At 38.2% G+C, this 27993-nt stretch overlaps 1 protein-coding gene across 3 annotated transcripts; it reads right to left on the reverse strand.

Annotated features, from left to right (window-relative positions):
• Window positions 1–27993, reverse strand: LOC132677205 (cell surface glycoprotein CD200 receptor 1-like). 3 transcript variants are annotated; one of them, XR_013557909.2, is made up of 9 exons: window positions 27638–27992; window positions 12120–12188; window positions 8851–8910; window positions 5253–5573; window positions 4886–5134; window positions 3130–3235; window positions 2548–2593; window positions 1374–1880; window positions 3–852 (listed from the first exon to the last, which is right to left on the reverse strand). XR_013557909.2 is itself a non-coding variant. In XM_078452995.2 (8 exons), exons 1-8 carry the CDS (start codon window positions 27702–27704, stop codon window positions 1740–1742), a joined length of 1059 nt encoding a protein of 352 aa, XP_078309121.1. In that variant the 5' UTR covers window positions 27705–27992; the 3' UTR covers window positions 1295–1739. The 3 variants fall into 3 exon arrangements, 1 of the variants encoding a protein (XP_078309121.1); XM_078452995.2 differs by lacking the exon at window positions 3–852 and having other exon boundaries at window positions 1295–1880; XR_014138176.1 differs by lacking the exons at window positions 8851–8910; window positions 12120–12188 and having other exon boundaries at window positions 1–852; window positions 27638–27993.

Below are 27993 nucleotides of genomic sequence, written 5' to 3' on the forward strand. Positions count from 1 at the left end.
TAATTTTTATTATAATCTTACACACATTAGTTAACTGGTCAATTGAAAACAAGAAGTGGTAATCTTGCATACTTGGAAATGACAGTATATGGAAAGACACATTCAAACACGGTTGAGGGGAAAGTAAATTGATACAATTTGACATATCAGTCAATAAAAAATGCACAAACCCTTTTTTTTGGTTTGTTTTGTTTTGTTTTGATTTGTATTTAATTTATTTTTTAATTTACATCCAAGTTAGCATATAGTGCAACAATGATTTCAGGAATAGATTCCTTAATGCCCCTTACCCAATTAGCCCATCCCCCCTCCCACAACCCTTCCAGTAACCCTCTGTTTGTTCTCCATATTTATGAGTCTCTTATGTTTTCGTCCCCCTCCCTGTTTTTATATTATTTTGCCTTCTTTCCCTTATGTTCATCTGTTTTGTATCTTAAAGTCCTCATATGAGTGAAGTCACATGATATTTGTCTTTCTCTGACTAACTTCACTTAGCATAATACCCTCCCGTTCCATCCATGTAGTTGCAAATGGCAAGATTTCATTCTTTTTGATTGCCGAGTAATACTCCATTGTATATATACATACACCACGTCTTCTTTATCCATTCATCCATCGATGGACATTTGGGCTCTTTCCATACCTTGGCTAGATGGCCAACGGACACATGAAAAAATGCTTAACATCACTCATCATCAGGGAAATGCAAATCAAAACCACAATGAGATACCACCTCACACCTGTCAGAATGGCTAACGTTAACAACTCAGGCAACAACAGATGTTGGCGAGGGTGCGGAGAAAGAGGATCTCTTTTGTACTGCTGGTGGGAATGCAGGCTGGTGCAGCCACTCTGGAAAACAGTAGGGAGGTTCCTCAAAAAATTGAAAACAAAACTACCCTACGACCCAGCAATTGCACTACTAGGTGTTTATCCATGGGATACAGGTATGCTATTTCGAAGGGGCACATGCACCCCAATGTTTATAGCACAAACCCTTTTGACCTGGTAATTCCACTGAGAGAAATTACTCTATAAATATACTGAAACAAATATTAAGAGATATATCCATAAGAAACATTCTATGTGGTATTGGTTATAACAGCAAAACATACAAACAAAGCTTAAAGCAATCTAAATGTCTATCACTAGAGCTGTGGCTATTTAAATTATGACATAACCATACAATGGAATGTTTTATAGCTATTAAAAAGAATGAGGTAGCTCTGCTTGTATTCATGGAAAAGATCTCCAAGACCTATTATATTATAGCTTTCTATCAGTACAGAAGAGCATCACGGTATGTTCCCATATGTATCTTGACAAGGATATGGTATATATGTAAAGTCTTATAAATGTACACACATACATACCTTCAGCATATGTATGTACACAAAATTTTCTGGAGGACACATAAAAGCTGTTGATGGTTGTTCCTTCTGCAGAGTTCTTTCTTGAGGAAACTCAGTTTTCATGATCTACTGTACTAAGCAATTAGAATATTTTATCATGAGCATTTGCTTTCTTTGTAATGATATCAGTTCTTCAAAGGACTAGTTAATAGCAGCTCACATTCTAAAATATCAATTGTATAAGTAAGGATATGGAAGCACACACTTTAAAAGTCTCTATCTTCTCAGAATCTTTGAAAAGCTAATCTCAGAATAGGTTTTGCATTGTAGAACACCAAGAAACTAAACATGGTAGCTGTACTGTATCTTTCTTCATTTGACCTAGTGCTAGATTCCAGTAATGTATGAAGTATGGAGACACAGCCCATCAGCTTCATTTTGTAACACGTCAGACCTCTTCACCTGGCTCACAGTATCATAAAGTGGATTGTTCTTCTCTGTGTAGCTGGCATAGGGCTGCATTTCATCCTAAGAAAGAACTCAAAGTCAAAATCAATTCAAAAAAGCCAGAATCATTTCCTAACTGCTGCCCACAGCTTTAGTTTCTACCAATAGTGCTTGTATTTGTATCTCTGGGCTTACATGGACATAAGAGAAAGACTTTTTTCTATTATTTTATCAAAAACTGTGCTGGTTATGTAGGTCTCAGTGTCAGATGAAAAAGATTGCATGAAAGTAGGAATGGAGAGAAATTGAAGTAATACAAGAGATATTTCAAAGGCGAAGGTCAAAGACTTGGTAAGCTACTAGTTGTGAAATTTCGAGCAGGATAGGATTTAAGACCAGGTAAGAGGAAAATGATGATGGTATTGAGAAAGGGAAGTCAAGGATTAGAGATGGTTTCGTGGGGGAGGAAAGAACGATTCAGTTTTTCCAGGATTACAGGCTAAATGAGGAAAACATTCTGTGTTTTATAAGATATAGTTCTTGAAATGAAAAAATGGTTTAGGGTGCATATAAATAGTAACATGGTAGATAATTAACGAAATAAGTATGCCTGACTATTAGCATCATAAACTTAGAATTTTTACTTTCCAATTAAAATACTAACATGATGCAAATTACAAACTATGTGGCTATATTTTCAGACCATGTGATGTACAAATTTGAAAATATTCTTTTAATATTATCTTACCTCCTCAACAACTGAATTAGCTTCTCTTTTTTTTAATTTGCATTTTCTATAAAAAAATAACAAGCTGGAGTCAATGAAGGAAACATCATTATTTAGATTGAAAATGAGAAAACAAAACAGTATACTATTGACAAGTGTGATTCATTTTTTGATAGAATTCAAAATAAATCAGAACTGAACTACCAGAAATAAGAATGCTGCTTTTAGTTAATACATGTAGACAAGATAATTCTGGATGCTGGGATGAGGATGAAATTACGCAACAGAGCTTGATATACAGGAATAAATGTGATACCTCCATTTTATTACCTAAATTATTATAATCCTTTACTGATATAAAAATTTAGCATATGCTATCTCTCCCAAGATCCTGTCCTAAAGGGCCTAATTGACTGTGCTTGCATGCCTAAGTGACCAAGCAAAATCCCCCTGTCATTTAGAGTAGTCCAAATCTAACATATTTAGGATGTGCTTCTTGATTATGGGAGGTTGGTGTTAGCATATTAATTTCACCTATCAGTTCCCAATTTCTGACCCCTTCTAGCCCAATAAAGCCGAGGAAGAAAAAACATCAGTCAATACCTGCAGACACGGATTTTCCAAAGGCAAATGGATCCCACAATGACCAAGATAATCAAAATAGGCAAGATGATATATACAGTTCTGACGTATACTACTGACTGGACTCCTGTAAAAATAGACACAAAAAATATATGGTTTATCTGTGGTGCATCCAGACAAGGGAATATTATTTAGCACTACCAAGAAATGAGCTGCCAAGACATGAAAAGACACGGAAGAAATTAAATGCATCTTACTAAGTGAAAGAAGCCAGTCTGAGAATGCTACGTTCTGTATGATTCCAAATACATGACATTCTGGAAAAGGCAAAACTATGGAGACAGTGAAAAGATCAGGGGTTGTTAGAGGTTAGGGTGGAGGGAGGGAGGAATAGGTGAAGCCTGGAGGACTTTTAGGACAATGAAACTACTCTGTGTGAAACTACAATGGGGGATCCCTGCCATCTGCATAGTTCCTAAAACTCACAGAAGGTACACCTAGGGTGACCCTTAATTAAACTATGTACTTTGAGTGATAATGTTGTGTTAACGTTGGCTCATCGACTATTCCAAATGTACCCGGGTGGCATAAGTGATGGAGGCAGGGGAGGAGGGTGTGAATGTAGTGGGGCAGAGGTTATATGGGAACTCTGTGATTTCCACTCAATTTTGCTGTGAACCTAAAACTTCTCTAAAAACTAAAGTTTATTGAAAATAAATATATACTCATAAAATTATAATATATATGTATAAATATACATACACATACACACACACACATGTGTGTGTGTATGTGTGTGTGTGTGTGTGTGTGTGTGTGTGTGTGTGTGTGTATATATATATATAATGTTTCAAGGATGTCTCATAGTTCATGAAATTCAATTCTGTGATTTTATTGTAAACATTTCTGAGCCATTAAGAATCCAAATAATGGTTATAATGAAGTTGCTTTATCTGTTCTGATCCTAAGGTTTCTGGCAAGACATCATCCTAAGTCAGGATTTTGTGGCTTTAAGGATTCATGACTGGTGAATTCATATAGGACAGATATGGAAAGTAGATTTCTTGGTAATAGTAATAGCAGGGTGTTTCTCATCTCCACAATTCAGAAATAAATGGGGAGTTGTAATGGCAGTAGTTGGAAAAATAACCTAATTCTGAGGTCACTGTTCTTCCAGGGCCTTGAAACTGACTGAAGGCATGGAGGCAAATTTCCATCATGTATTAAACGCTGTCAGCCATATAAAACTCAGTCTGACAACAGAAGAAGTCACCAAAGGAATTGCCAGCTCTGAGAGGCAGTGATTTTAAGACCTGGCTCCTGCTGTTCCCTGAATGGGTCCCCCAGCAGAGGGAGGTGAGTGGAGACTAAGCAGCCTGCCCTATGAGTGACTGGATCCTTCTTAAAGGCATAAATATTCATTTAAAAATACACTTTATTCTTCTCCTAAAACCATAAGTATTATTTTAATAGTACATTCAGTACTCAAGGCAAGTTACTACTTGCACAGAACAGAAATAATTACCTTTACTAATTTAAATTATTAAATTATTTTATTATAATTATTAAAAAGTAAACATCATTTTTAAAATATGGCTTCTTAAAACAAACTTCTGCATTAGTCTTCTGGACATAATTCTGAATGGTGGAGAAGAAGGACATAAAAGAGGGGCTGGAGAGATTATCCTTGAGTGAAATTGACCATACACTCCTTTTTCATTCTTCCATAGCTTCTCTGAAGGAATGAAATCATCATACAAAAGCTGGAATTACTAACCTGAATTCCTCTCAACGGACAGACTCTTGTTGCCAGTCAGATGGGACACAGAGCAGGACACATTAGACACCCGGTGGTCCTCCCAGCGGCACGAACTCTGGACGGTCACTGTGTCATTGCCCAGTGGCTCTTCCACAGTGTGACAATCTCCCCCTGGGGTCCAGGAGATCTGCGCCGCTGGCTTCCCTGCAGCTGCCCTACACACGATAGTTCCATTCTCAAGTTGAAACAGGGTCACGTCGGGGGGCACTGCAGAGATGCAGGGGAAAATGCTTCAGTCTTAACACACGGATATGGAATAGAGAGAGACATCTGTTTCAGTCCAAATCTGGTTATCTGACATCCCACAATATACGATGCTCCTTACCTAACACTTTCAGGTGATATCCATGATAGAAATGCCCATGAGTTGTGACCACTTCACACCTGTAATATCCATCATGAGTGATGGCCACTGGATTGATCTGAAGGGCGGGATTCCAATCAGGTCTGGAGTCCCAGGATATTGTCTCGTCACTACAGTTTATGGCCCTGGTCTCATTTGTATCTCTCCTGTAGGCTCTGGTGCAGGAAGGCTTGTCTCTGAGGATTATTTCCCATCTTATTGTTACCAGCACAGCTTTCTGGGTGATCGGAGGGCAAGAGAGCACAGCCTTTGTATCCACAGGTTCAGACAGGGAAGTGTTAGCTGAACACACACACAAAGTGAATGATGAAAGAAAAGGGTGATAAAGAAATCCATGTTAAATTTTCTACAACATATTCCATAAAGTATACTGGAACATGATTTTCTACGCACAAAATGTATATAACATATTAAAAGTATTCCAAAGATAAACTCATTTTCTCCTATATTGTGTGTTTTTAGATAATCTATATTTATTATATGTGTTAGAAATATTTTAAGGCCTGGGGCCCCTGGTGGCTCAGTCAGCTGAGTGACTCTATTTCGGATCAGGTCAAGAGCTCACAGTTTGTGAGTTTGCACCCCACATCAGGCTCTGCACTGACAGCACAGAGCCTGTTTGGGATTCTCTCTCCCTCTCTCTCTGCCCCTTCCCTGGTCTCTCTCTCACCAAATAAATAAACTTAAAAAAAATTAAAGAAATTTTTAAGGGCTTAAATTTGATTCAGAAGTTTTGATATGTAAGAAACAAACAAAAAACACAATATAAAATTAATGGACAAAATCATTATATCTAATATTTCGGCCATAGAGACTATTAGGTTTCTCTAATAACTCAAGCTTCTCAGGATAAAAAGTGGAAAGTTGAGCCAGGAGAAAAATTTTCTCTCCTACGTTTCAGTGCGAGACAATAAATCACTTAATGTCAGAATGAAATGCCTATCCCCAAAGGTGGGAATTCAGACAAACATAAATATAAGAAGCATGTGGTACTTTCATTATAAACAGCATGGCATTCCGGTTGACCAAGCTGCACAGTTTTTGAGTTGTTTTTATTTGGAGAATCACACAGTCATAAAATCAACAAGATCTTCCATCCTTCCTTCCCTTTGAATCACATGTATCCTGCCAAACAGTTCGCCTGTGAAAGCTCACAGATTGTGTCTGACTTTCTACCTAATTACGAGGAATAAATGGAGAAGTTCACTCCTTCTGTCCATCTTTTGAAGTAAAAATTAAGCCCTGCAACCTACAAGTATTCTGCAATATATAAGCTCTGGCTCTCCCACACACCAAAATAATATGTCCATGGCTGGGAGGGGTTTGCTGAGAGCGGATTGGGGGCATCGCTTGGGACGCACCAGTGACTCAGGTGAGTGGCAGGGAGCTCATCACTCTCACATGAGCAAAACCAGCTGTGAGAGGGCAAAGCTGCTACCCAGACGGCGCTTGTGAGTGTTAAACCCTGCGGTTGAAATCTCTCCTCTCCTCTTCTGGTGTCACTTGCTTCTTGCGTGATGGACTCATGCCCTTACATTTCACAAACAAATCACAATCCCATAACTATGTGAAGCAAGGGGGAGGATTTGAAAGCAGGTCTAAGAGAGCAGTTAAATCCATGATTGAAGTGGCAACCCGCATGCACAGGGAAAATGCACCTTCGCCAAGGTTATGAATAAGCACGAAGGTGGCTGCTTGCAGAGCAGCTAGAGGTGGGTGTGGGTGAACATTCAGGTGCTCAAGGGCAGGATGCTGAAGATGAAACCAGAAAGGGAAAAGGCTGGTGAGGAGGACATTGTAAATGTTTTTTTGTGTTCTCAGGGGTTTGCACCCCTGCTTGTGAACAGTCTAAGGTTTTAATATTTTGCCCGATATTGAGCCTCAAGATCAGACTCTATTCTTTTAAAGGAAACTACTAGATAATCAAATAATCATACGCATTTTAACAGGGGCGCTGTCTCCAGAGAAGTAGCTCCCAGGGTGAGCATCTCAAGCACCATGGACAATCTCTGTTCTTTCACCTTCCTCTGCTCTAGGACCCTCCAGCAATCCCCCTTCACCTGTGATGGGACTTCTGTGATTCCTGTTATTCACACTTTCTTTGTCCTCCTCTTTCTCTATTCACACCTGTTGCGATAATTTGCCAGTGACCAGTCACTCCCCCACACTCAGTGGGGTTGGCACCTGTCTAACAAATATGATCTCACAGCCCTGTGATCAGCTACCGTCATTTCACCTCCTGCATCACAGGGGGATAGCGGGTGGATTCTCCTATTGGCTCCAGAACCAGCAGTCACCTTCCAGCTTCTCTGCATTCTGTGTCTATGACTCTCCTCCAGGCTCCTCCAGCCCTTCTGCACACAGACCAATCCCTATGAGATTTGGGGCTTTTCCTTTCTGTCCTCACTGCCAGATCTTAGATTACGACCCCATCACCACACACCTGGATTCCTGCAGAAGTCTCCTGACGTCTGTGTCTGTCTCAAATCTCTCCCCTCTTCGGTTCACACCTGACCTTGCAGCAGGTCCAGGATTCTGGGACACGGGTGTGATCCCCTCCATCTAACACCCCTCAGAGACCTCTCCCCGCCCGAAGACAGCACTTACATGTCCTTGTGTTGCCTTTGAAAGCCCTCTTTTGCAGATGGACTCACTTTGCCATCTTATCACCTCTCAGTCGCCCCCACACTTCGCAAAGAAAACACCAAGCACCGCTGCATATCTGGGTCTTTCCTCACATCGTTCCTGCAGACTGGGGTGGCCTACAGACCACTCTTTGTCCACGAAAACTCTCCTCTTCCCCTAAGAGCCATTTCACACGCTGCCCCTGCCATGAAGCCTTCTCAGAGCCTTGCTGCTTCGCCTTCTCCTCTACACTCCCAGCACACTTGATGTGAGTGCTCATCTCCTCCGTCAAATGCCATCTGTGCTGACATGTGGGCTCCCCCGTGAAATGAGCCCCTCAGGGCACTGTGGGGCTCTAGCTACTCTTGTTTGTCCCCGTGTTCCCCACATGGCCTAGCACAGTGCCTGACAGGGAGAGCTCCATAATCCTCGGACGGAATGTGCACTGCCTGGGGGTCATTCAGGGTCCCTCACACCTCGGCACTCAGACCACCATACTCCTCCTTTTCTCCCTGGAAGCGCCCCCCCCCATGTCTTTCCTATGCCACCAGGGGAGTGACATTCTTATCCTCAAGGACAGGAGGAGAAGTGGAGAGAATTCTAGAGGAGAACAGATCTTGGTTGGTTGGTTGGTTTCGTTGGTTTTAAAATCCTCATCATCCTTTAGCCTCCCCACGTAGTTCAGTTAGTCGTCCACCGTCGCTTCTCCAAAAAAAAAAAAAAGGGGGGGCGCCTGGGTGGCTCAGTCGGTTAAGCGTCCGACTTCGGCCCGGGGTCATTCAGGGTCCCTCACACCTCGGCACTCAGACCACCATACTCTTCAACCAGGCTCAGGATGGCCCCTTGACCAGCCCATCAACCGTGTTGCTAAGGAAGTTCAACACTTTTTCCCTTTAGTTCTGGCCTCTAGAAAAAAAATTAAAAAACATATTACCTTCCACAGGAAGTATGAAACTATTCTGTTGTCTGTCCATAAGTGAACTGTTGGTTGAAGCTAGAAAAGGTTGAGAGAAAAGTACATGAAAGCAATTTTAGAGACTTAAATGGAGTGCAAGCCACTGTTTATCCACATCATACATACAACATGACAGAAAATTAGTTAACTGTAACCTAATTCCACAAAAAGCTTTACAAAGAAGAAATTAGAAGTTATCCCATCATTATGTGTAAAAAATAAACCAAATCTCTATTGACAACTCCAAGTTCTCCCTCAAGTGAAGTAAATTTCCCATTTTATTTTTACCCTAAATGGTAACTCTTTCCTTCTTTCCCTCTTGCCTTCCTTCCTTCCCATCATTCCTTCTTTCCTTCCTTCTCATCCTTTCCTTCTTTCCTTCCTTTTTCCTTGCCTTAAGTGAAGTGTTGAGGGCAACTAAGAGGACTGATAAGAATAAGAAACTGCAATGAGCGCCCCCCCCCCCCATCCCTAGCTAAGGGAACTGTCTGGTGATTAAGGCCACCATGACAGACAAAGGTTAGTTCAGTACATGAGGGATTTCTCTCATGGGCGTTTTGGCCTCTACAGCCCTGAGAACTGCTCCTATTTTAAAGATACAGACTGTTGTCTATGGAAAGTTCAAAGAATTTAGTCATGATTGATACCTTTAAAGGGTTTTCTTGTATCCTTTGGATTTTACTTCATATGCCCTGTAGACATTGTTACTTTTAGTGATAAAGTGCATAATGTTCATGCTACAAACTGTTATCTTTTTACCATTTCACCGGCTTCTCATTTTAGCCATCTCATGTGGGAATATTAGCAAGTTAGTTCTTAGCAGATATAACTAAATCCATGTCTCAATCGTATGGGATTCTCTTAGAAGAGCCTGGTCTTGCATTAAGTGATGTTTTCGTAACTGATTTGAGAGAAGTTTTCAAGCATTGTGTTGAATGATCTCCCAGTAGGCTGGAGTGTGAAAGAGACCTCTGCTGGGGCGCCTGGGTGGCTCAGTCAGTTGAGCATCTGACTCTCCATTTCAGCTCAGGTCATGATCTCACGGTTCATGAGTTTGAGCCCCACAGCTGGCTCTGCACTGACAGTGTGGAGGCTGCTTGGCATTCTCCTTCTCCCTCTCTCTCTGCCCCTCCTTGCATCTCTCTCTCTCTCAAAATAAATAAAAAACTTAAAGTAAATAAAAAAACAAGAAAGAAAGAGACCTTCTGGTTAATAAAGGTATTCCAGTGAGTGGAGGTGCATGGAGAAATCTGCTTCTAGAATCAGATACCAAACCCTCCTACAATTGAGCAAAATATTACTCCTTCCAAAGAATGCCCTGAGAAGAAATACCAATTACCCCTGAAACTTCTCATACCAAAGATAAAACCCACAAGTTCTAAGGTACTCTTAAGTGTGCAAAATAATTATTTTCAGAAGAGGGAAAAAAAATACTTGTTTTCACAAATATTCCTGATTATTTTTATGATGTTGGAAATACTTTATAGGTTTCATTAATTGTTGATATATGAATCCTTTAGTTTTATTATCTCGACTGGCAGCTAGTTGCCCAAGAAGGCTGATTTCATATCAAGTATCACATCTTCATTGAAAATAGAAACCATTCTTACGCAGTCTTCCTTGAAGCTCTCTATACATCAAAGTAGCAAAATAAATGTGTAAAACTTCTGATCAATGAATAGTCCTGTGATTTCTTTCTTTAATTTCTTTATCTGAAACCAAATTTTTCCTGGAAGTTCAGAAAGGTTATAGTTTTCAGGGCACCCGGTGGCTCAATCGGTTAAGTGTCCAACTTCGGCTCAGGTCATGATCTCACAGTTCATGAGTTCGAGCCCCACATCAGGCTCTGTGCTGACAGCTCAGAGCCTGGAACCTGCTTTGGATGATGCGTCTGCCTCTCTCTCTGCCCCTCCCCCTCCTCATGCTCTGTCTATCTCTCAAAAATAAATGTACATTAAACAAAGATTATAAATTCACATTGTTAATGTCAGAAGTCCAATTTAACTCTTTCACAATGTGGTGTGTGTGTGTGTGTGTGTGTGTGTGTGTGTGTGTGTGTATGTGTGTGTGTGTGAAGAGAGAGAAATGTGAATTGTGTTCTTTTAAATGTATCTATAGTACAAAAGTAACTTAATTACTCATTATGTTAGTCCCTTCAGGCTGCCTTAACATATAATAACCAACGTGGTCACATAATACAATAGAAGTGTTCCCCCTTATATTTCTGGAAGCCAGAAGTCTGATTCAAGGGGTCAGCAGAGCTGTGTTTCTTCCAACAGCTCTAGGGAAGAATCCTTTCTTGCTTCTTCCAGCTTTCGGGGGCTGCTAGCAATCCTTGGTGTTTGTTGGCTTGTAGATGTATCATTTCAATCTCTGCCTCCTTCTTCACACTGCCTTCTTCCTGTCTTTTCTCTTCCCTTCTGAGGACTCTTGTCATGGCTTTAGGGCCCAACTCTCATCCAGGGTGATCTCATCTCAAGAGCTTTAGCTTAATAACATCTTCGAAGACCCGTTTGCCAAATATGGCCACACTCACAGGTGCTAACTGGATATTTCTTTGGGGGAAGAGGGATGACATTCAACCTACCATTTTGGGGAGGGGGCACCATCTATGCATTGTCCCCAACCCTTAGATTTATAGTTTATATAATTATTTTACTTATACTTTTTTAAATATATTTTACTCTGTAGTTGACCTGAAACTGAAATTTTCTAGATAATGAGTAATTGAATGAACTTAGAAAGTATATTTATAAGTCCAGGAATGCATTTCCAGGAAAGGCTGGAATTATTTTTTAATGAAGTAAGATATATAACAAAAATAAAATTTTAAAGTAAAAATTAAAAAAACTAACTGTAATGGCAACTTTGGGAGACAGTAGACCTGGGTGAGGAACACAGAAAATAAATTACTAATATCTGCTAAGACCTAATTTTTTAAATCCATGTTTGAAACATAATAACTTATGTTTTAAAAATTAAATGAAAAAATTTTTGATATGCCATTGGTCCGCTTAGGGATCACATTCTTGACTAATAAAGCATATTCTGTATTAAAGAAGCAAAGAAATAATTTTAGAATGAAAAATTTAGGAGCACTCTTAAATAATAAAATAAATATTTTATTTAGACAGTTTTAGACAATACAGTCTATAAATACATATAAGAATTCAAGATCCTAAAACATGAAAATTATGCCAGCATCAAGCTCATGTCTAGTAGCATTGTAATTAAAAGATGATCATTACCTGCACTGTCATTGTCCTTGCTCATTTTTGGCCTTAATCCGTTGCTTGGTGTAACCAGAGTTCTCGTTTCTGCATTTACACATTCCAAAAAGACAGATGGGGTAATCAGAGGAATACACATTAGTATTTCTGACTCCTACTTAAAATCACACTTTTTTCATGTTCTTCAGGCCATGTTTGGATTGCAGTTACCAATAAAAACATAAATTATGACAGGCAAGCAAGTCTCAGGACAATTTGCCCCAGGATGAATTTTTGACCTGAACTTCCTACCTGTTTGGGATACCCCTACCTTAGATCCAGAGTGCAGACACCTGCACCCTCCTGTCTTTACATTCAAGTCAAAGTATTTTTTTTTTTTGTTTAATGTTTATTTTACTTTCTGAGAGAGACAGAGAGAGAAAGGGGAGGGGCAGAGAGAGAGGGAGACACAAAATCCGAAGCAGGCTCCAGGCTCCGAGCTGTCAGCACAGAGCCTGATGTGGGGCTTGAACTCATGAACTGTGAGATCATGATCTGAGCTGAAGTCAGTCACTTAACCGACTGAGCCACCCAGGCACCCCTCAAGTCAAAGTATTTCTTCATTCTGGCTTATGTGCATTTAGTCTACCTCCAATTGTGAAGAAAAGGGGTGGGGGAGGGTACTATGTATTACAGACTGTTTAGGCACCAGTGAGTAGTTCAAGAAAGTTTAGTAGTGATATATTCATTGGGTTCTAGTATGGAACAAAAAAGGATTTCTAAGCATTGTTGAAATTACATCACAAAGACAACTGACTGTTAAGTTCAAATTTTGCAAGGCAAGTGGGAATTGCCTTGTGGGAATCCCACTCTAAGTGGGAATTGCCAATAAACATTTTTTTGAGCGGCAACTCCTGGCAAAGTGTTCACCAGGCATAGAGACATCATAGTAAACGATGCCCTCTACTCTCCAAGAGCTTAAGATCCAGATGAGGAAGCAGCTATGTATATAATTATAAGGTAAAGTTTTCAGAATGGTGACAGAAGTATACATAACGTCCAGGAGTTAAAAAGAAGAAATGTTTAAGAGAGCAAAGGTAGGAGATTAGGGAAGACTCCCTACAACAGATGATATTTGAACTGCATCTCAGTAGATGAAGAGTTCTGCAGGAAGATAGAAGGAAATCTTTTTGCACACAGAAAGAAAGTCGTTTAGAAGAAGATATGAAGCCACATGGGATTTTCAAGGAATTACAAATAGTTCAGAATTGCCTTTAAGTGAGAAAAAAACAGATGTATAATTAGAGTTGAGGTGAGATAGTGGCAGGTTCTCACTGTGGAAGGCACAAAATGCCTAAAAAGTGTTCACAAGGAAATGATACACTTCTAATACATCTACAGTAAATGTACCTGATCGGCAAAGAGACACATTTTAGAGTAAAATTTAATGCACAGTGTTTTTCTGGAGAAATTTTGAATCCACTGCTCCCATTAACGACCATTTTCTTCAATAAAACATTGTTTTAAAATAACAATTTTTTAACCCTTACACTAGGAAGAAACTTGGGTTAACTAGCAGATGTTATTTATTACAGCCTCTCCATGCTGACAGGTATTTTTAACTGCATTTTACAGATAAAGAAATGCAGACTCAACAGTAATGAAGCAGTTTGGCCAAAGCCACCCACCCAGCTTGTCAGCTGCTCTAATTGCCCAATTATTCTTATGCAACTAGGTCCTACCTCAGTGTATAGAAAGCAAAGGTTGGATCCTAAGAAATGCGCTAGGATAAATACACTACCCAAATCAGTCCAAATTAAGAGAGTTGAAGAAGCAAGCCCAAATCATGTTGTGGGGGAAACACTGAGAGACAAAGATCGGAAAGAGCACATCAAATGACAAGTCCATGGAATTAAGATTATAATGGCCTATGAACACAACCATTATGAATTCTGGATCTGAATGGAAATCATTCAGGAGGGTCGAAATTCGTGGGCCATCACTCCCTCAGTAGACTGTAAGCTCCATGAAGGTAAGGAGTTTCATCTATGTTTTTCTTTCCACATGCTTAGATGAGTGCTTTGCACAGCTACCTGGCATGTAGCTAGCTCAAGCTGCATTAAAAAGATAAAAGTCAACACAACTTTATAGCAAACTGTAACAAGATATGGACAGTTAGTTTGCAGAAAAAGAAGTACAAAAGTCTCTTAGTCATATAGAAAGATACTAAACATTATTCATAGCAAAAGAAATGCAAATTAAAACTATACAGAAATACCATTTCTCACCTATTATGCTGCCAAAGTCTAAAAATTTGACAATACTTTGGAGCTATAGTGAGATAGGCATGTCGATAGGCTCATGGGAATGTAAAATGTTACAACTTCAACAGAGGAAAATTTGGAAAAATATAGCAAAATTACATATGAATTTTTCTTTTAACCCAGCAATACCAATTGTCAGGATCTATCCTAAAGATACACAGGCAAAAGTATGAAAAGAATATATGCACAAATCTCTTCATTACAACATTGGAAGATTTTTAAAAGTAACTCAATGGCTATTCATTGGGGATTAGTGTTCTAAACTATGGTACATCCAGAAAATGAAGCATAATGAAACTTTTAAAAAGAATGAGGGGTAGCTAGGGGCTCGTGGATGGCTCAGTCAGTTAGGCATCTGACTCTTGATTTCAGCTCAGGTCATGATCTCATGGTTAATTGGGCTCCACGCTGATGCTCATGGAGCATCGGGCTCCATGCTGATCAATGTGGAGCCTGCTTGGGATTCTCTCTTTCCCTGTTTCTCTGTCCCTTCCCCACTCACACACCCTCTCTCTCTCAAAAATAAACAAATAAACTTTTTCTTAAGTTTAAAAAAAAAAGAACAAAAGAAAGCTCTATAAACTATTATGGCATGATCTCCAAGAAGTATTGTTAAGTGAGAAAAGCAGGATACATAAAATTGTGTATATTACACTACCATTAATCCCATGGGAGGGATACATGTGTGTTCTTTCTTTCCTTGCTTATAATTTCAAAACTAAATGGATAAAATGGGAACAGGAATAGAAATAATATGTCTCTGAATATACCTGGTTTAATAGATTTGACTTTGGAATCAGGTAGCCATTTTACATAATTAGAAAGCGTAACCAAATATTTGGGGCATCTGGGTGGCTCAGTCAGTTAAACATCTGACTTTGGCTCAGGTCATGATCTCCCAGTTCATGGGTTTGAGCCCTGCGTTGGGCTTTGTGCTGACAGCTCAGAGCCTGGAGCCTACTTTAGATTCTGTGTCTCCCTCTCTCTCTGACCCTCTCCCATTCACACTCTGTCTCTCTCTTTCTCTCTCTCTTTTAAAAATAAATCAACGTTAAAAAACTTTTTTTAAAGAAAGCATAACCAAGCTATTTGTAAGCACTAAGATTATAAAGCAAAGTGAAACAAATGTACCCAACTGAATTTGTTATAATTGGTTGCATGACCACATAGAGAGCAGCTATTCCAACTGACTTTCAAAACACAGCAATTTGACTGTGTGCCTCTAGTAGATTTTAACTTAAGGATAAATTGCAAAAAAAAAAAAAATCTTTAATTATCTCCAATAATCATATTGTTGGTGATAGTAGAAACTACACTGGAAAATATCTGGCTGTTTTTTAAAAAGTCAAACACGTGCCCACCATATAACCTGACCATTTCAATCCTAGATATTTACTCAAAAGAAACGAAAATATATGTCCCCACAAAGACTTGTGCATGAATGTTCATAGCACCTTCAATCATAATAGCCAAACCTGGACACGACCTAAATACCAATCAACATGTATATGGATAAATTGTCCATACACTGGAATAGTACTCAGTAACAAAAGGAACACACAACATTGATGATTCTGAAACTCATTCTGTTGAATGAAACAAGCAGACACAAAGAGAATACAGTATACACCACACGAAAGAATGCTACTAACATAAAATGCTAACTCATCTGTGGTGCCATACAACACATCAGTGGTTGCCTGCAGATGAAGACAAAGGCAAGGATGGACTGCAAACATACATGGAAGAATATTTGGGAAACAATGAAAATGTTCTGTATCTTGTTTGTGATGACTCACAAACTGTAACTTTTGAATAGACGCAGTTAACTGCATACAAATTGCCCCTCAGTTTAATTAAATACAGTATCAGAAACATGAGATTTTAACACATGTAACATTAGAAGATGCATCCACACAAACAAACACAAAACAAAATGCAGGTGGAAAAACCCTTGACACTGAAAACAATGTTTAAAAAAAAAAAACAAAACTTTTCCATCTAAGTCAAAAGCATCAGTAGAAATAAGATTGTTTTGTGATTTTAGTACAAATGAAACCTCTTACTCACTTTGAGCACCAGAAGTTTCCTTTCCCAAATCGTCATTGTCATATGCCTGAGAAAGCATACACCATCCACCCACATAACAGACATTGTATGGGCATGACTGTGCAAAGCCATACTCTAAAGGCTTCCTCCAGTGGGGGGGAGGGGGGAGAAGGCTCTCAGGGGGAAAAAGAAAAAAGCTCTCAGAAAGAGCACAGGTTTTTTTGTGTGTGAGGTTAAACAGTTTTTAACTATTCTAAAATCCTGTGGTTGGCTGTGTTCTCCTGACTAAAAAAGTGAGAGATAGGCATTGTTGATAAATCTCCACTCCCAATAAAAACTCCTGTGTGAGTAACTGTTAGTAACCTAAATAGAACGTGGACTGTGTTATACTCAAAAAGTTTCTACAGTTGCTAAGATTCGTGTATTATTTCTAAGGTGTGGAAACGGGAAACAAAAAAAGTTAAAGATTTCTTGCCTTTTCATTCATTTGGAGGTTTCTCAGGCAGAATGCAAACAAAGCAGTGAGGAGGCTAATACAATGAGTTTTAAGCTAAAAGAATGCTTTAATGAGGGCAAAACTGGAGCCTAAAATATTTGGCTATGCTCTAATAAGATACTCATATCTGTGCAAAAAAGAATCGTGTGGTATAGTTTTATTTTTACATTTCTTTTGACATTTCTTTCTAGGACTTGGGGCCTCAAAGCCAGTACTAACTAATTAGAAGTCATTCTTATTGCTTATTATGGTCTTTGTAAATTTTATTGATATTAATATTTAATTAATTTACTACTTTAAAAAACATAACACAGAATACATTGAAATATATTTCAATACAATGAAATCTGTGGGAATCTTCTGATATCTTACTCAAGGAAAACCAAATAATAGAGTTATTTCATTCTTCATTTGATGTTTCAAGCTTTCAAACTTCAAAACTCTGCAAGTTATTATAACAAATACAGTTCTGGACCATCGTGGGTCAAGCATTGGCTGCAAAACAGGAAGGACATGAGTTTTACTTCTTACTCTGCTTTCCTGAATCATTTTAGGTAATTGAATAAATGCACATGCTCTAGTTTTCCCCTCCACAAAACAGACTATCATTCTTAGTTAATAAGTAAAGAATAACTGATGAAAGGGATTCAAAGCACATTGCAAACAGGTATTAAATCCTCAGGGTATTAAACCCTGAGTATACTTCACCAAAGATTCAAGGTTTCGTTTAAAATAAATGCAACTTTGAAAAAATAAGATAAAAAGAGACTGGGAGGTAAACCATAAGAGACTCTTAAATACAGAGAACAAACTGAGGGTTGCTGGAGGGGTATTGGGTGGGGGGATGGGCTAAACGGGTGATGGGCATTAAGGAGGGCAACTGCTGGGAGAAGCACTGGGTGTTATATGTAAGTGATGAATCACTAAATTCTATTCCCGAAATCACTATATGTTAGCTAACTTGGATCTAAATAAAATTTAAAAATTTTTAAAAAGAGAAAAAATTAAACATTACAGGAGTTTTCAAGGGAAAAAATAATAAATAAATAAATACATAAATATTTTCATTACTGAGCCTGAAAAATAAAATAAGATAAACTAAAATAAATGCAACTTTGAGGCTGAGACCTTAATCATACAAAGACTCATAAATTCAAATTACATTGCCAGAACAACCTTTATTTAGCTACACTAAGCACATAACTTTTTCTAATCAGCAGTACAGTAGTCAGTACAATACAGAAACCTTAACTTTCAAAAAATAAATAGCAAACAAGGAATGCTTGGAATGTGAACCTTTTCTCTACTAATAGTACCTGAAGACAAATGTGTTAATGTTATGATAAATTTTGGAAATAAAGGAAATGTTTTCTTTTCTGCCTACTAATATAAGGATCAGATTATGATCACAGTAGTTTTCATTCAAATGGCACCTGAGTGAACCCCTATATTAGAGCTTTTGGACTGGTAGAGGGAAATTGGAAGCTACAATAATATTCCTTAATTATTTATTCAATTACAATGGTTAGGCACTTAATAAATCCCTATTTATCATGGAATTTCAATCTGCTGGGGACAATAGACATCAACCAAATAAATAATTATGTGAAATTGCAATAGCGATAAATGAAGTGTGAAAAATGTATCATGAGCAACTTATCCTAGTATTGAGGTGGTGGGCGACGCCCAAGATGGTTCCCAGTGTTCTCTCTTCTTAGTGTTCATGTCTGTAAAACTTTCTCCTTGAAAACAACAAGAAAGTTCTTGACTGTGGATTAGACTCACTCATTCACTTAACAAATAGAATATAGCAAAGTGATAGATGTCACTGTTGAGAGTTACTTATAAAAAGACTGTGGTTTCTGTCCTGATGTGCTCTCTCTCTCTCTCTCTCTCTCTCACACACACACACACACACACATTCTTGGGTTTCTGTGAGAAAATAAATATTTGTTTGGGGATAATTTATAATGGAACAATAGGTAATTAATACAAGATCCAATAGACAAGAAGCTGATTGAAAGAGAGAAAGAGACAGAGACAGAGAGAGAAGAATATCCTAAATAAAAGTACTATTAAACATGTGCCTGGACAGCCTATAGACAACTAGGATCTGAAGAAAGACCAGGGCCAAAAAAAGGGAATCTCATCTTTTGCTATTATGCTATTTCATATCATGATTTCTGAACTTTTTTTCCTGGGACAAATGTATCTTCCTGCAGAACGAGAACAGAAAAGAAAAATAGAAGTTTGCCATTTTAGCAATGTGAAATGTAACATGTTTTTAAAATGAAAACTTTCTTCTTCATTTGTATTAAAGCTTAATATTTCAATGATCATGAATCCTTCCTTCTGAAAAAGAAAGAAACTGAAATGCAAAATAAGAGATTTCTTATTTTAAAGTCATATTTGTTATTTCTGCACTTGGAGTTTTTCCAAGGAAAAAAACTATTTTGAAAGCATTTGAAATTTTAGGATAGGGGCACCTCGGTGACTCAGTAGGTTAAGCGTCCGACTTCAGCTCAAGTCATGATCTCGCGGTCCGTGAGTTCGAGCCCCGCGTTGGGCTCTGTGCTGATAGCTCAGAGCCTGGAGCCTGTTTCAGATTCTGTGTCTCCCTCTCTCTCTGACCCTCCCCCGTTCATGCTCTCTCTCTGTCTCAAAAATAAATAAATGTTAAAAAAAAAAAAAGAAATTTTAGGATAAAAATATTTATGTTAAAGTGCTATAACTACAAACTTAAACATGAGTAAATCTCAAACATAATATTCAGCAAATGAAAGCAGCTATAAAATAATATACACAGTATGATATCATCTATGACAATACAAAAAAAAGCAAAATAGATGTAATTGTTTGGGGCCAGATATATATCTGGCAAAATATAAAGAAAGGCAGGGAATGATCATTCCAAAAAATATGGCTACCCTTACAGCAAAGGTTGAGGGGTATAATTGGGGAAGAATGGGCAATAGTCTATTTCTTAACTTACGTTAACATTCACCGTACAACTGTTCTTTGAAATGCACGTATGTAATACACTCTGCAATATATACATTAATATAAAAGAAAATTAAAATAGTAAGTTCAAAAAACACAAAAAGTATAATTAGTACTTACATTTTTTTGACATAACAATGTGAGCAATTGATCCTTGTATCATAGCGTCAAGGATGCTGTGTTCTTATGCTTTAATTTATGAAAGTGATTTACATTTTCAAAGGTATTAATGTGGTAGCAGACAACACCTAATTAGGTGTTCAATAAACAAAATAATGGGTGGAAACCCAAAGTTCTAACAAAGACAAATTCAGAAAAGCACCAAAATTAGAGTAAGAAAATCAACTAATATTTCAGTTCTTCCATTTATTACCTCTGCAGTCTTGCACAGATTACTCCCTGAACCTCAATGCTTCATCTATACATATAAGAATGTAGTATCTGATAACAGTAGTCATTCAATTCATAAAGGGAAGGATAATTATTTATATCATTGATAAATGGTATTAGGAAAACTAGCTTTTCATTTAGGAAAAAAACAGATTCCTATCTCACTTCTCACACAAATATAAATACAATGAACCAAAGATTTAAATAATAGATAATAGAAGATGATAGATAGATAGATAGATAGATAGACTAGAAGAAAACACAGATAATATATTTTTTTAATCTTAAATGGGACATGGAGTGAGTAACATCTCGGTTTGCCAGGGAATGAGGGGTTTCCTGGGACAAAGGACATTCAGTGCTAAAACCAGGAAAGTTCCAGGCAGACTGGGACAGTTGTCGCTGTAAGTAAAGAAACCTTTTTTAACCCTGGTACAAAATAGAAACTATAAAATAAAATATTGAGAAAGATGACTATAGAAATAATTTAAAACTTCTATATGGCAAAAAAGAAAAACAATGTGTAAGCTAACATTAGCAAACACCTATGGAATATTGTGAACATTGGTGTTAAAAAAGGCTAATATCCTCAAAAAAATATACAGAAAACACATAAACCAATAAAAAAAGAGATGGACATCCCAAATGAAAAATGGGCAAAAGATATGAACAGGACAACAAAAGATAAAGTTAAGTCATATGTTGAAAATTGGCTTAGCTGGTAACTATAATTATGCTCTTCAGATACAATAGAGAGAGAGAAATACAACACCCAGATGGTTTACAAAAAAGAAGAGTGAGAAAAGTTTAAGTAACAAGCTCTAAAACATAAGAATTCAATAATGAATTCAATGGATAAATAAAATTTAGAAAGAAAAAAGAATTGTGGTAAATAATAAATTTGACCCTAGTTTCCACAATGATATCATCACAAAGCCTGTATCAGTGGGTTAGGACACCATGCTAATAAATCGTATATTGTTGGGGTAATTTTTTTTCCAGCAGTTACCATCACATAGCCTTAAACCAGTTAATAGAAACAGATTTGACCCCTGACCCAGGGCAGATGTTGTACAAATGTGTATTAGTGATCACAAGGGACAATGTGCTGAGTGGATAGTGAATATCCGTGCATATTGATATACAGAGATATATTTACTAGGATATTAATTCCAGCATAGTTCTTAATTCCAAAAAAAAAACTGAAAACAACAAGAAAGTTGTTGATCTGTAAAGCCTAATTAAATAAGTTTCAAAAATAGTATCTATGAAAGATACTTGAAAACTGCAAAATTATAATTAAGATACCATCTATTGAATGTAAAATTCAGACCCAGGTTTAAGTGCTTTATATACAAAATTTAACTTAATCCTCACAACAACCCTAGACACTAGGTCAGGAGTGTTGGGTAAAATCTCTCAATTTTAAAGTATTGGCAACTAATTCAGATTTTTAAAAATGTTACATGAGCCAACTGAACGTGCCTGCAAGCCAGGTCTCGCCCATGGGCTGCCAAATTGCAGTCTCTGAGGTGGAAATTAGAGAAGAGGCCTAAGCCAGAGTGGGAAACATTCATAATGAGGAAGCTGTTGGAGGAAGCAAAGGTAGCAAAAACAATGAAGAAAAAAGAAATGCAATGCCTTACACCAGGGAGGAGATTTTAAGAAAGGAATCATCAAAATCAAATCATTCAGGAAACGTCTTAAAGTAAGGACTAGGAGCGTGATTTTCTAACAAGAAGGTGGTCAGAGACCTTTAGGGGCTGTAAGAGAGTAGTGTTAGTACAGAGGGATGAACGCAAGATTGAAAGGAGCCAAGCAAAAGAAACTCTCAACAAAGGTAGACTTATTCTTTCAAGAATTTCAGCCTTGGAAGTATGGGAGAATGACAAGTGGCTTTCTCAAACCTGAGAGAGAGCGCGGGATGATATTTGGAACTGAGAACCAAGAAGCTATCTGATAGAGAAGAGCATAGCATATTTGAAGATAGAAAGAGGGAGAGCTAGAACTTACAAGGCAGACAGTAAAGCAGAATCCTAGAAGTACCAGCAGGACATGAGGCCAAAGAGGGGTCAGGGGGTGGGGGGCAGTGCTTTTGAAAAGACTGACACTTAGTCTCTAAGACAGAAGCAGAAAGGGCAAAAGAAGTTACAGACACGAGAGACATTTTGAGGAAGCTCATGTTGACAAACGTTTTCGGAGAATAACTACTTAGCGTCAGGTAGCTGTGCAGAGCTCTGGCAATGCAAAGGGTAAGGTCTCCACTCTCAGAAGGGTCATCATTTGGGGAAGTTAAAGAAGTCCACATTGGATGATAGGTAAGTCAGAAGTGAGCAGCCATCTGCTGAATATGAGAGACAACGGGAAGAGTTTGGGTGAAAATTACCTAAGACAGTGTTTAAATCCAGGCTCCCAGCAGAACTACTTGCAAAGATTTGTGAAAGCCAAGATCTCAGACTCTGTACCCTAATAATTCCAATTAAGTAGGTCTGAGATGGCATCACAGCATCTTTAATAATTTAGGCTATACAGGTGATTCTGTCAACCAGTTTATGTACTGGTTCAGGATAATCCTTGGGGAACATCTAGGAGGGAGCCAATGAACGATAGATAGATTGAGTGATTTTTTTGGAGAAGAAAAATCACTAGGTTTCATTATGTTGACCTGGGCATTTTTTCCAAAAAATTATCAATACCATAAAATGGATTCTATAGCCAGATATTCTCATACAATAGTTAAACCTTTGGGAAAGGGTAGTATTTCAGGGCAAACTAACAAAATGGCAAGGAAAAAGAAAATAAATCATTAAACAACTAACAGCTCACATGTGCACACACCCAGTTTGGAGAAGTGCCTTTACTGAATCACTGAATATTCTCAAATGATACCCTTTGAACACACACAGGTTTCCCCCATGTTGATTGAAAGAAAAAAAAAATGTTGCTGCTTTCTCCTTCTAGCTATGATCCTTTCTCCTTTTGTTACTGCCAAGTGTCTAGAATTGAGTGGTCTGGACCACAGGCTCAATTTCCTCCACACCCACTCTCTCCTCAATACCAGCAACCTTGTGGTTCCTACACCTTTCTATTCAGAACACAATTTTGAAGGTCACCAGCTACCTTACAGTCAGACTTGTGGCCTTTCTTCAGTGCTCATGCTCCTGGGTTATTTGGAAGATTTTGACGCTATTAACCACTTTCCTTTCCTTGTAAAACCCTCTTGTTAGCCTGTACCACTACTCCTGTGTTTTGCCAGTCTGTGTCTCCCTCTCTGTCTTCTCCGCAAGCCTTTCTCTTTAGCTACGTTAATGCAGGCATTGCCCGAAGTCTCATCAGCCCATCTTTCTCTCTGCACCTTTTCTTATCATCCCCAGAGCCCCAACTAGGCCTCTAGACAGTTGACTTCTCCTTGTTTTAGCTCTGCAGTCATAGTTCAGCTCCCTCTGCCCTTCCTACAAGCTATTTGACTTGCCTAGAATGCTCATCCCTCAACTCTTCCCGCCTAGTTCTTTTCTGCTCATCTTCATCTTACACATCACCTTCCAAAGGGAAGTCCTCCCTGCCCCTCAGACCAGACTAGATTTACCAATTCCACCTTCTCTTTCTTCTTATGCACCTATGCATTATTTAATCTTGGGCACTGATTTATTTCATGCCTACATTTCCTAGGAGACTCTAAGCTTTGTGAGAACATGATTTTCTATCTTGTTCAGGTATCCCCAGCATTAAGCACAGTGTCTGACACATGTCAGACACACCCTTACTTATTAACTGACAGACTAACTGACCCACATTTTAGCCTTGACTTATTTTTCCTGAACAAGAATCTCAACCCTTTAGATGCTATCTCTCCCCCACGCAAATGCCTCCTGTCATTTCAAGTGCATCACATTTAAAAATCATAGATTTTCCCCCACACACTTGCCACATCTCTTTTACCCTATATTTTTGGTACTACAGATGAGTTTCAAGCATAGTTCATTTACAAAAAAGTTGGGTGATATCTTTAGTAATTCCTTGACCGATGGATGCTGGACTTGATTTGCCCCTGTATAAAATGTAAGAATTTAATTTGAAGGTTTCTAAAGTCCTTCCCGTCTAAAAACACTTCTCAAAAGCTGTCATACATCTCCTTCATTTCACAAATGAGGAAATTATTGTCTAAAGAGAGTAAGCAATTTCTTAAATATGATATAGCTGGTGGATAAAATTATACCTTATGATGAACCTTTAAACCCAACACAGAGAGATATGTAAGAATTTAGAAATTTGGGGAAAGGAGATTGAGATCTTATTGAGAAAATGAAAAGCACCAAAATATTCAATTCATTAATCAAATTTGGAAGCAAAGAGCATTTAATAATATAATATATCTGGGGCGCCTGATGGCTCAGTCATTTAAGCTTCTGACTTCGACTGAGGTCATGATCTCAGGGTTTGTGAGTTCGAACCCTGCGTCGGGCTCTGTGCTGACAGCTTAGAGCCTGGAGCCTGCTTCACAAAACAGCAGATGGTCCTCAGTGCTTATTGCACAGTATCCAAGTTCCTCTGTCGAGCTATCAAGTACCCCTGGAATTCAGTCTTATTTCCCACTATCATGTAGCACACAATCTCTGTTCCATCAAGGTAGAGTTCTTTCTGTCCCTGAACACGTTGCCTTTGTTCATGCCGCACATCTTTTCCTCCCAATGTGTATATCTGCCTTCCCCCATCTATCCAAGCCTATCATTCAAGACCCATTTCCTCCATTAAAACTTTAACATCTCCAACCTACTGTAATTTCTCCCATCTTTGGGTTTTTACTAGATTCATAGTTAATTTCAAGACTGACGGATTTAAAATGTTCTCCAATTATTTCATCTCAGCTTCATCTCCCTAGTTTATATTCCGAATAACTTTTAGGCACTCTTCACACGCTCGCACACACACCCTCCATAAATAATTCAGTGTTCTTAATAAAGACTTTTTATTACTTTATTAATTAAGCATGGAGGGTTAGGGGAAAACATTATGTAAATTCACAACTATCACAAGATAGAAAAGGAATAGAGGACTGAAATTTATGAAGACAAACCCCTTCTTTTTTTGCAATTACTTTTAATCTTTTTTTTTTTTCATCTGCAAGCCATCGAATCTACCAACAGCCCTGTTTTGATTTTTATTTCCTTTTCTTGTTACTGCCTGCCCCCTCGTGGAAGATAATGATAAATGGTCAAAATTAGCCCGACGAAGAGAAAAAGTTGGAGGAGTCCTTTTTAGTAACCACGTCCTTAATAACAGTGACTTATAAAAGGTAGAATCACATTGATTAGAATAGCAAAATATAATTTTAAAGCAAGAAAAATATGTAGAATACAGATGAGGGAAGAAGACCAGAAGACCAGTTGGAAAGCCTTGCTGTACAGTGGATGATTTAGATTGTATTCATTCCCCGCCCTCAGGAGCTTTCTTAATAAACTTCGTCTACCAACAACCACGTTGCTTGAATTTATAAACAAATAAGTCAACAGAAAAATAAATAGATTTTTTAAATGCCATGTTTTACATTGAGTCTGCTCTTACGCACCTTTGTGAATTTATCTTGCACAAAAAAGTGTTATGTTTGCCAAAATACCGTTAAGCAGTATTAATAACTATGCAGTATTAGTAATAAAGACATAAAGTCATGCCCCGAGTAGTTTGTTTCTCATTATACTAAATTATTTCACGGTGAATTTATCATGCACATTTCTGCATCTAATATAATTTGGTCTTTGGTATCTTGATTCCAAATATTTGGATAACTTTATAATTATACGAGCACAGCTTTCAGAGATTTGATTTATGCAGTAAATCTTCTGGTTGTATTTGGAAATAGTTTTAAAATTCACACCTTTAAACCATTAGAATTCAAAATGATCAATTACGTTTTCATCCTGTTTTTTTTTTCTTTTACCCAAGAGCCATAATGCAATTTGACATGAGTGATAAATAGCTCCTTGCCTAGCTGCCTTCCTTGCCAAGTTGGGTCCTGCATGGTTTCCCTAAGAGCTTTCTACTATTAGATCTCAACTAGTGAAAGATTTAGAACACCAGATGTGTTTTTAAGTGAGTAGTCTATTAAGCTTATAACTAAGTCGAGGCATAACTTTTTTCAGTGGTGTTATAAATAGTGGTACTTTTTAGTGAAAAGCATAATGCTTCTTCAAATGTCTAGCGATGCTTCCAGACCTGACCGGGTGTGACTCTGCCACAAACTAATAGTGTTGGAAAAATCAATTCACCTTTATAAAATGGAAAAGTGTCTTCCATGCCTACTTCACTGGTTTGCTTTACAGATCAAAGGACAAAAAGTATGTGAAAATGCTGCCTAGAAAAGTAGAGGAATAATCGCTTCTCGGCCTTTTAGCTAAGATCAAATGTAGAAAAGTACAGGAATACTATATGGTTATTTTTCTTGTGTTCGTCACTAAGTTATCATGTGGAAAACAGACTTTTTTTCTTTTGCTGGAATGTAGGCAATACTTCAGTCTTTTCTTTTTTCGATTATAAAATTATAAAATTTAAAGCCAACTACACTGCTCCCTTGCAGCTGCTCCCATTTACTAAAAGTGAAACCTGAAAACTCCCTCCCACATCAACTCCTACCAACCCTCTGTAATGAAACCCGGACACCCCCACAATTGCCCTAAGTGTTTTACAAACTCCTACAGGAACCTAGATGTTGAAGAGTGTGTCCTTTCATCCAGAAAGTGTCTTTTACAGCCTACACATCTTAAAGGTAAATACAGACACCCATCCCAGATGCACCACTAAACTGTGTTATATTTTTAAAAGGCACCTGGCCATAGGCGGTTACCAAAAGTAATAACTTTCCTAATTTATACTGTTAACAACATTGACCCAAGTGGAGGTGGGATTATTATTCAATTTTTGTTTTTTTGAGAGAGAGAGAGAGAGAGAGAGAGAAGAGGGTCAAAAGAACCTAGATGACCTGGGTTGCTACTAAAATACATTTCATCTATTCTCCCTCGTTCAGAAAAGGGGGGGAGGGAGCATGGGGAAATAAGGAAGTGGACAGTGAGGCAAATTATAGAGATACTTAAAAGGCAATAGGATACGAAGTAAAATAAGTAAGACAAAGAGCAAAGTAAGGACAACAAAGTGAAATAAATCCAAAAGTAACACCCTCTCCCATCTCTTGTCATTGCAGTATCTTGCACTGCTCCACAAGAAAGGCAAAGAAAACTCAGCAAAAGCTGAGCCAGGTTTCTCACCAGTCGCTCTCCTGTTGCTCTTCAAACAGAATTCAGACTTACCAGCCACTAAGGAGACAGTCAAAATCAGTAGAAGCCATAGGCCAAAAGTCCTCAAAGTGCAGGGCATTTCTGATGTCTTGCTTTCTGCCCTTTACTTGGTACTTTGCCTCCACACAGGTATGAGAGGAACTGCAGACATGGCGAGGCTCTCTCTGGTCAGCTGCTCTGTGCTGGATCCTCTTAGCCCATCTGCAGCAGGACACTCCTTTTCTTCTGGCCTCTTCAACTCTGTGTCTGAGGCTGGTTGGCAACTTGGAATGAAAGAAACTCTTCTCTGGAACTTGACACAGCAATAGATTTCCTGTATGAAGCACTGAAGCAGAGACGGAGGAAGCAGATTGATTGACTCTGTCAGC

The sequence above is a fragment of the Panthera onca genome, chromosome C2 (genome assembly GCF_046562875.1).
Source record: "Panthera onca isolate mPanOnc1 chromosome C2, mPanOnc1 haplotype 2, whole genome shotgun sequence".
NCBI classification, from domain to species: Eukaryota; Metazoa; Chordata; class Mammalia; order Carnivora; family Felidae; genus Panthera; species Panthera onca.

What these genes read in the sequence shown, in the direction of transcription:
- LOC132677205 (XM_078452995.2), bottom strand. Translation starts at nt 27,704, where the DNA reads ATGCCCTGCACTTTGAGGACTTTTGGCCTATGGCTTCTACTGATTTTG. An exon ending in TTTCATACTTCCTGTGGAAG is followed by an intron (nt 5,574 to 8,850) that starts GTAATATGTTTT and finishes GTGTGTGTTCAG; the next exon opens with CTAACACTTCCCTGTCTGAA. An exon ending in ATATCACCTGAAAGTGTTAG is followed by an intron (nt 5,135 to 5,252) that starts GTAAGGAGCATC and finishes GCATCTCTGCAG; the next exon opens with TGCCCCCCGACGTGACCCTG.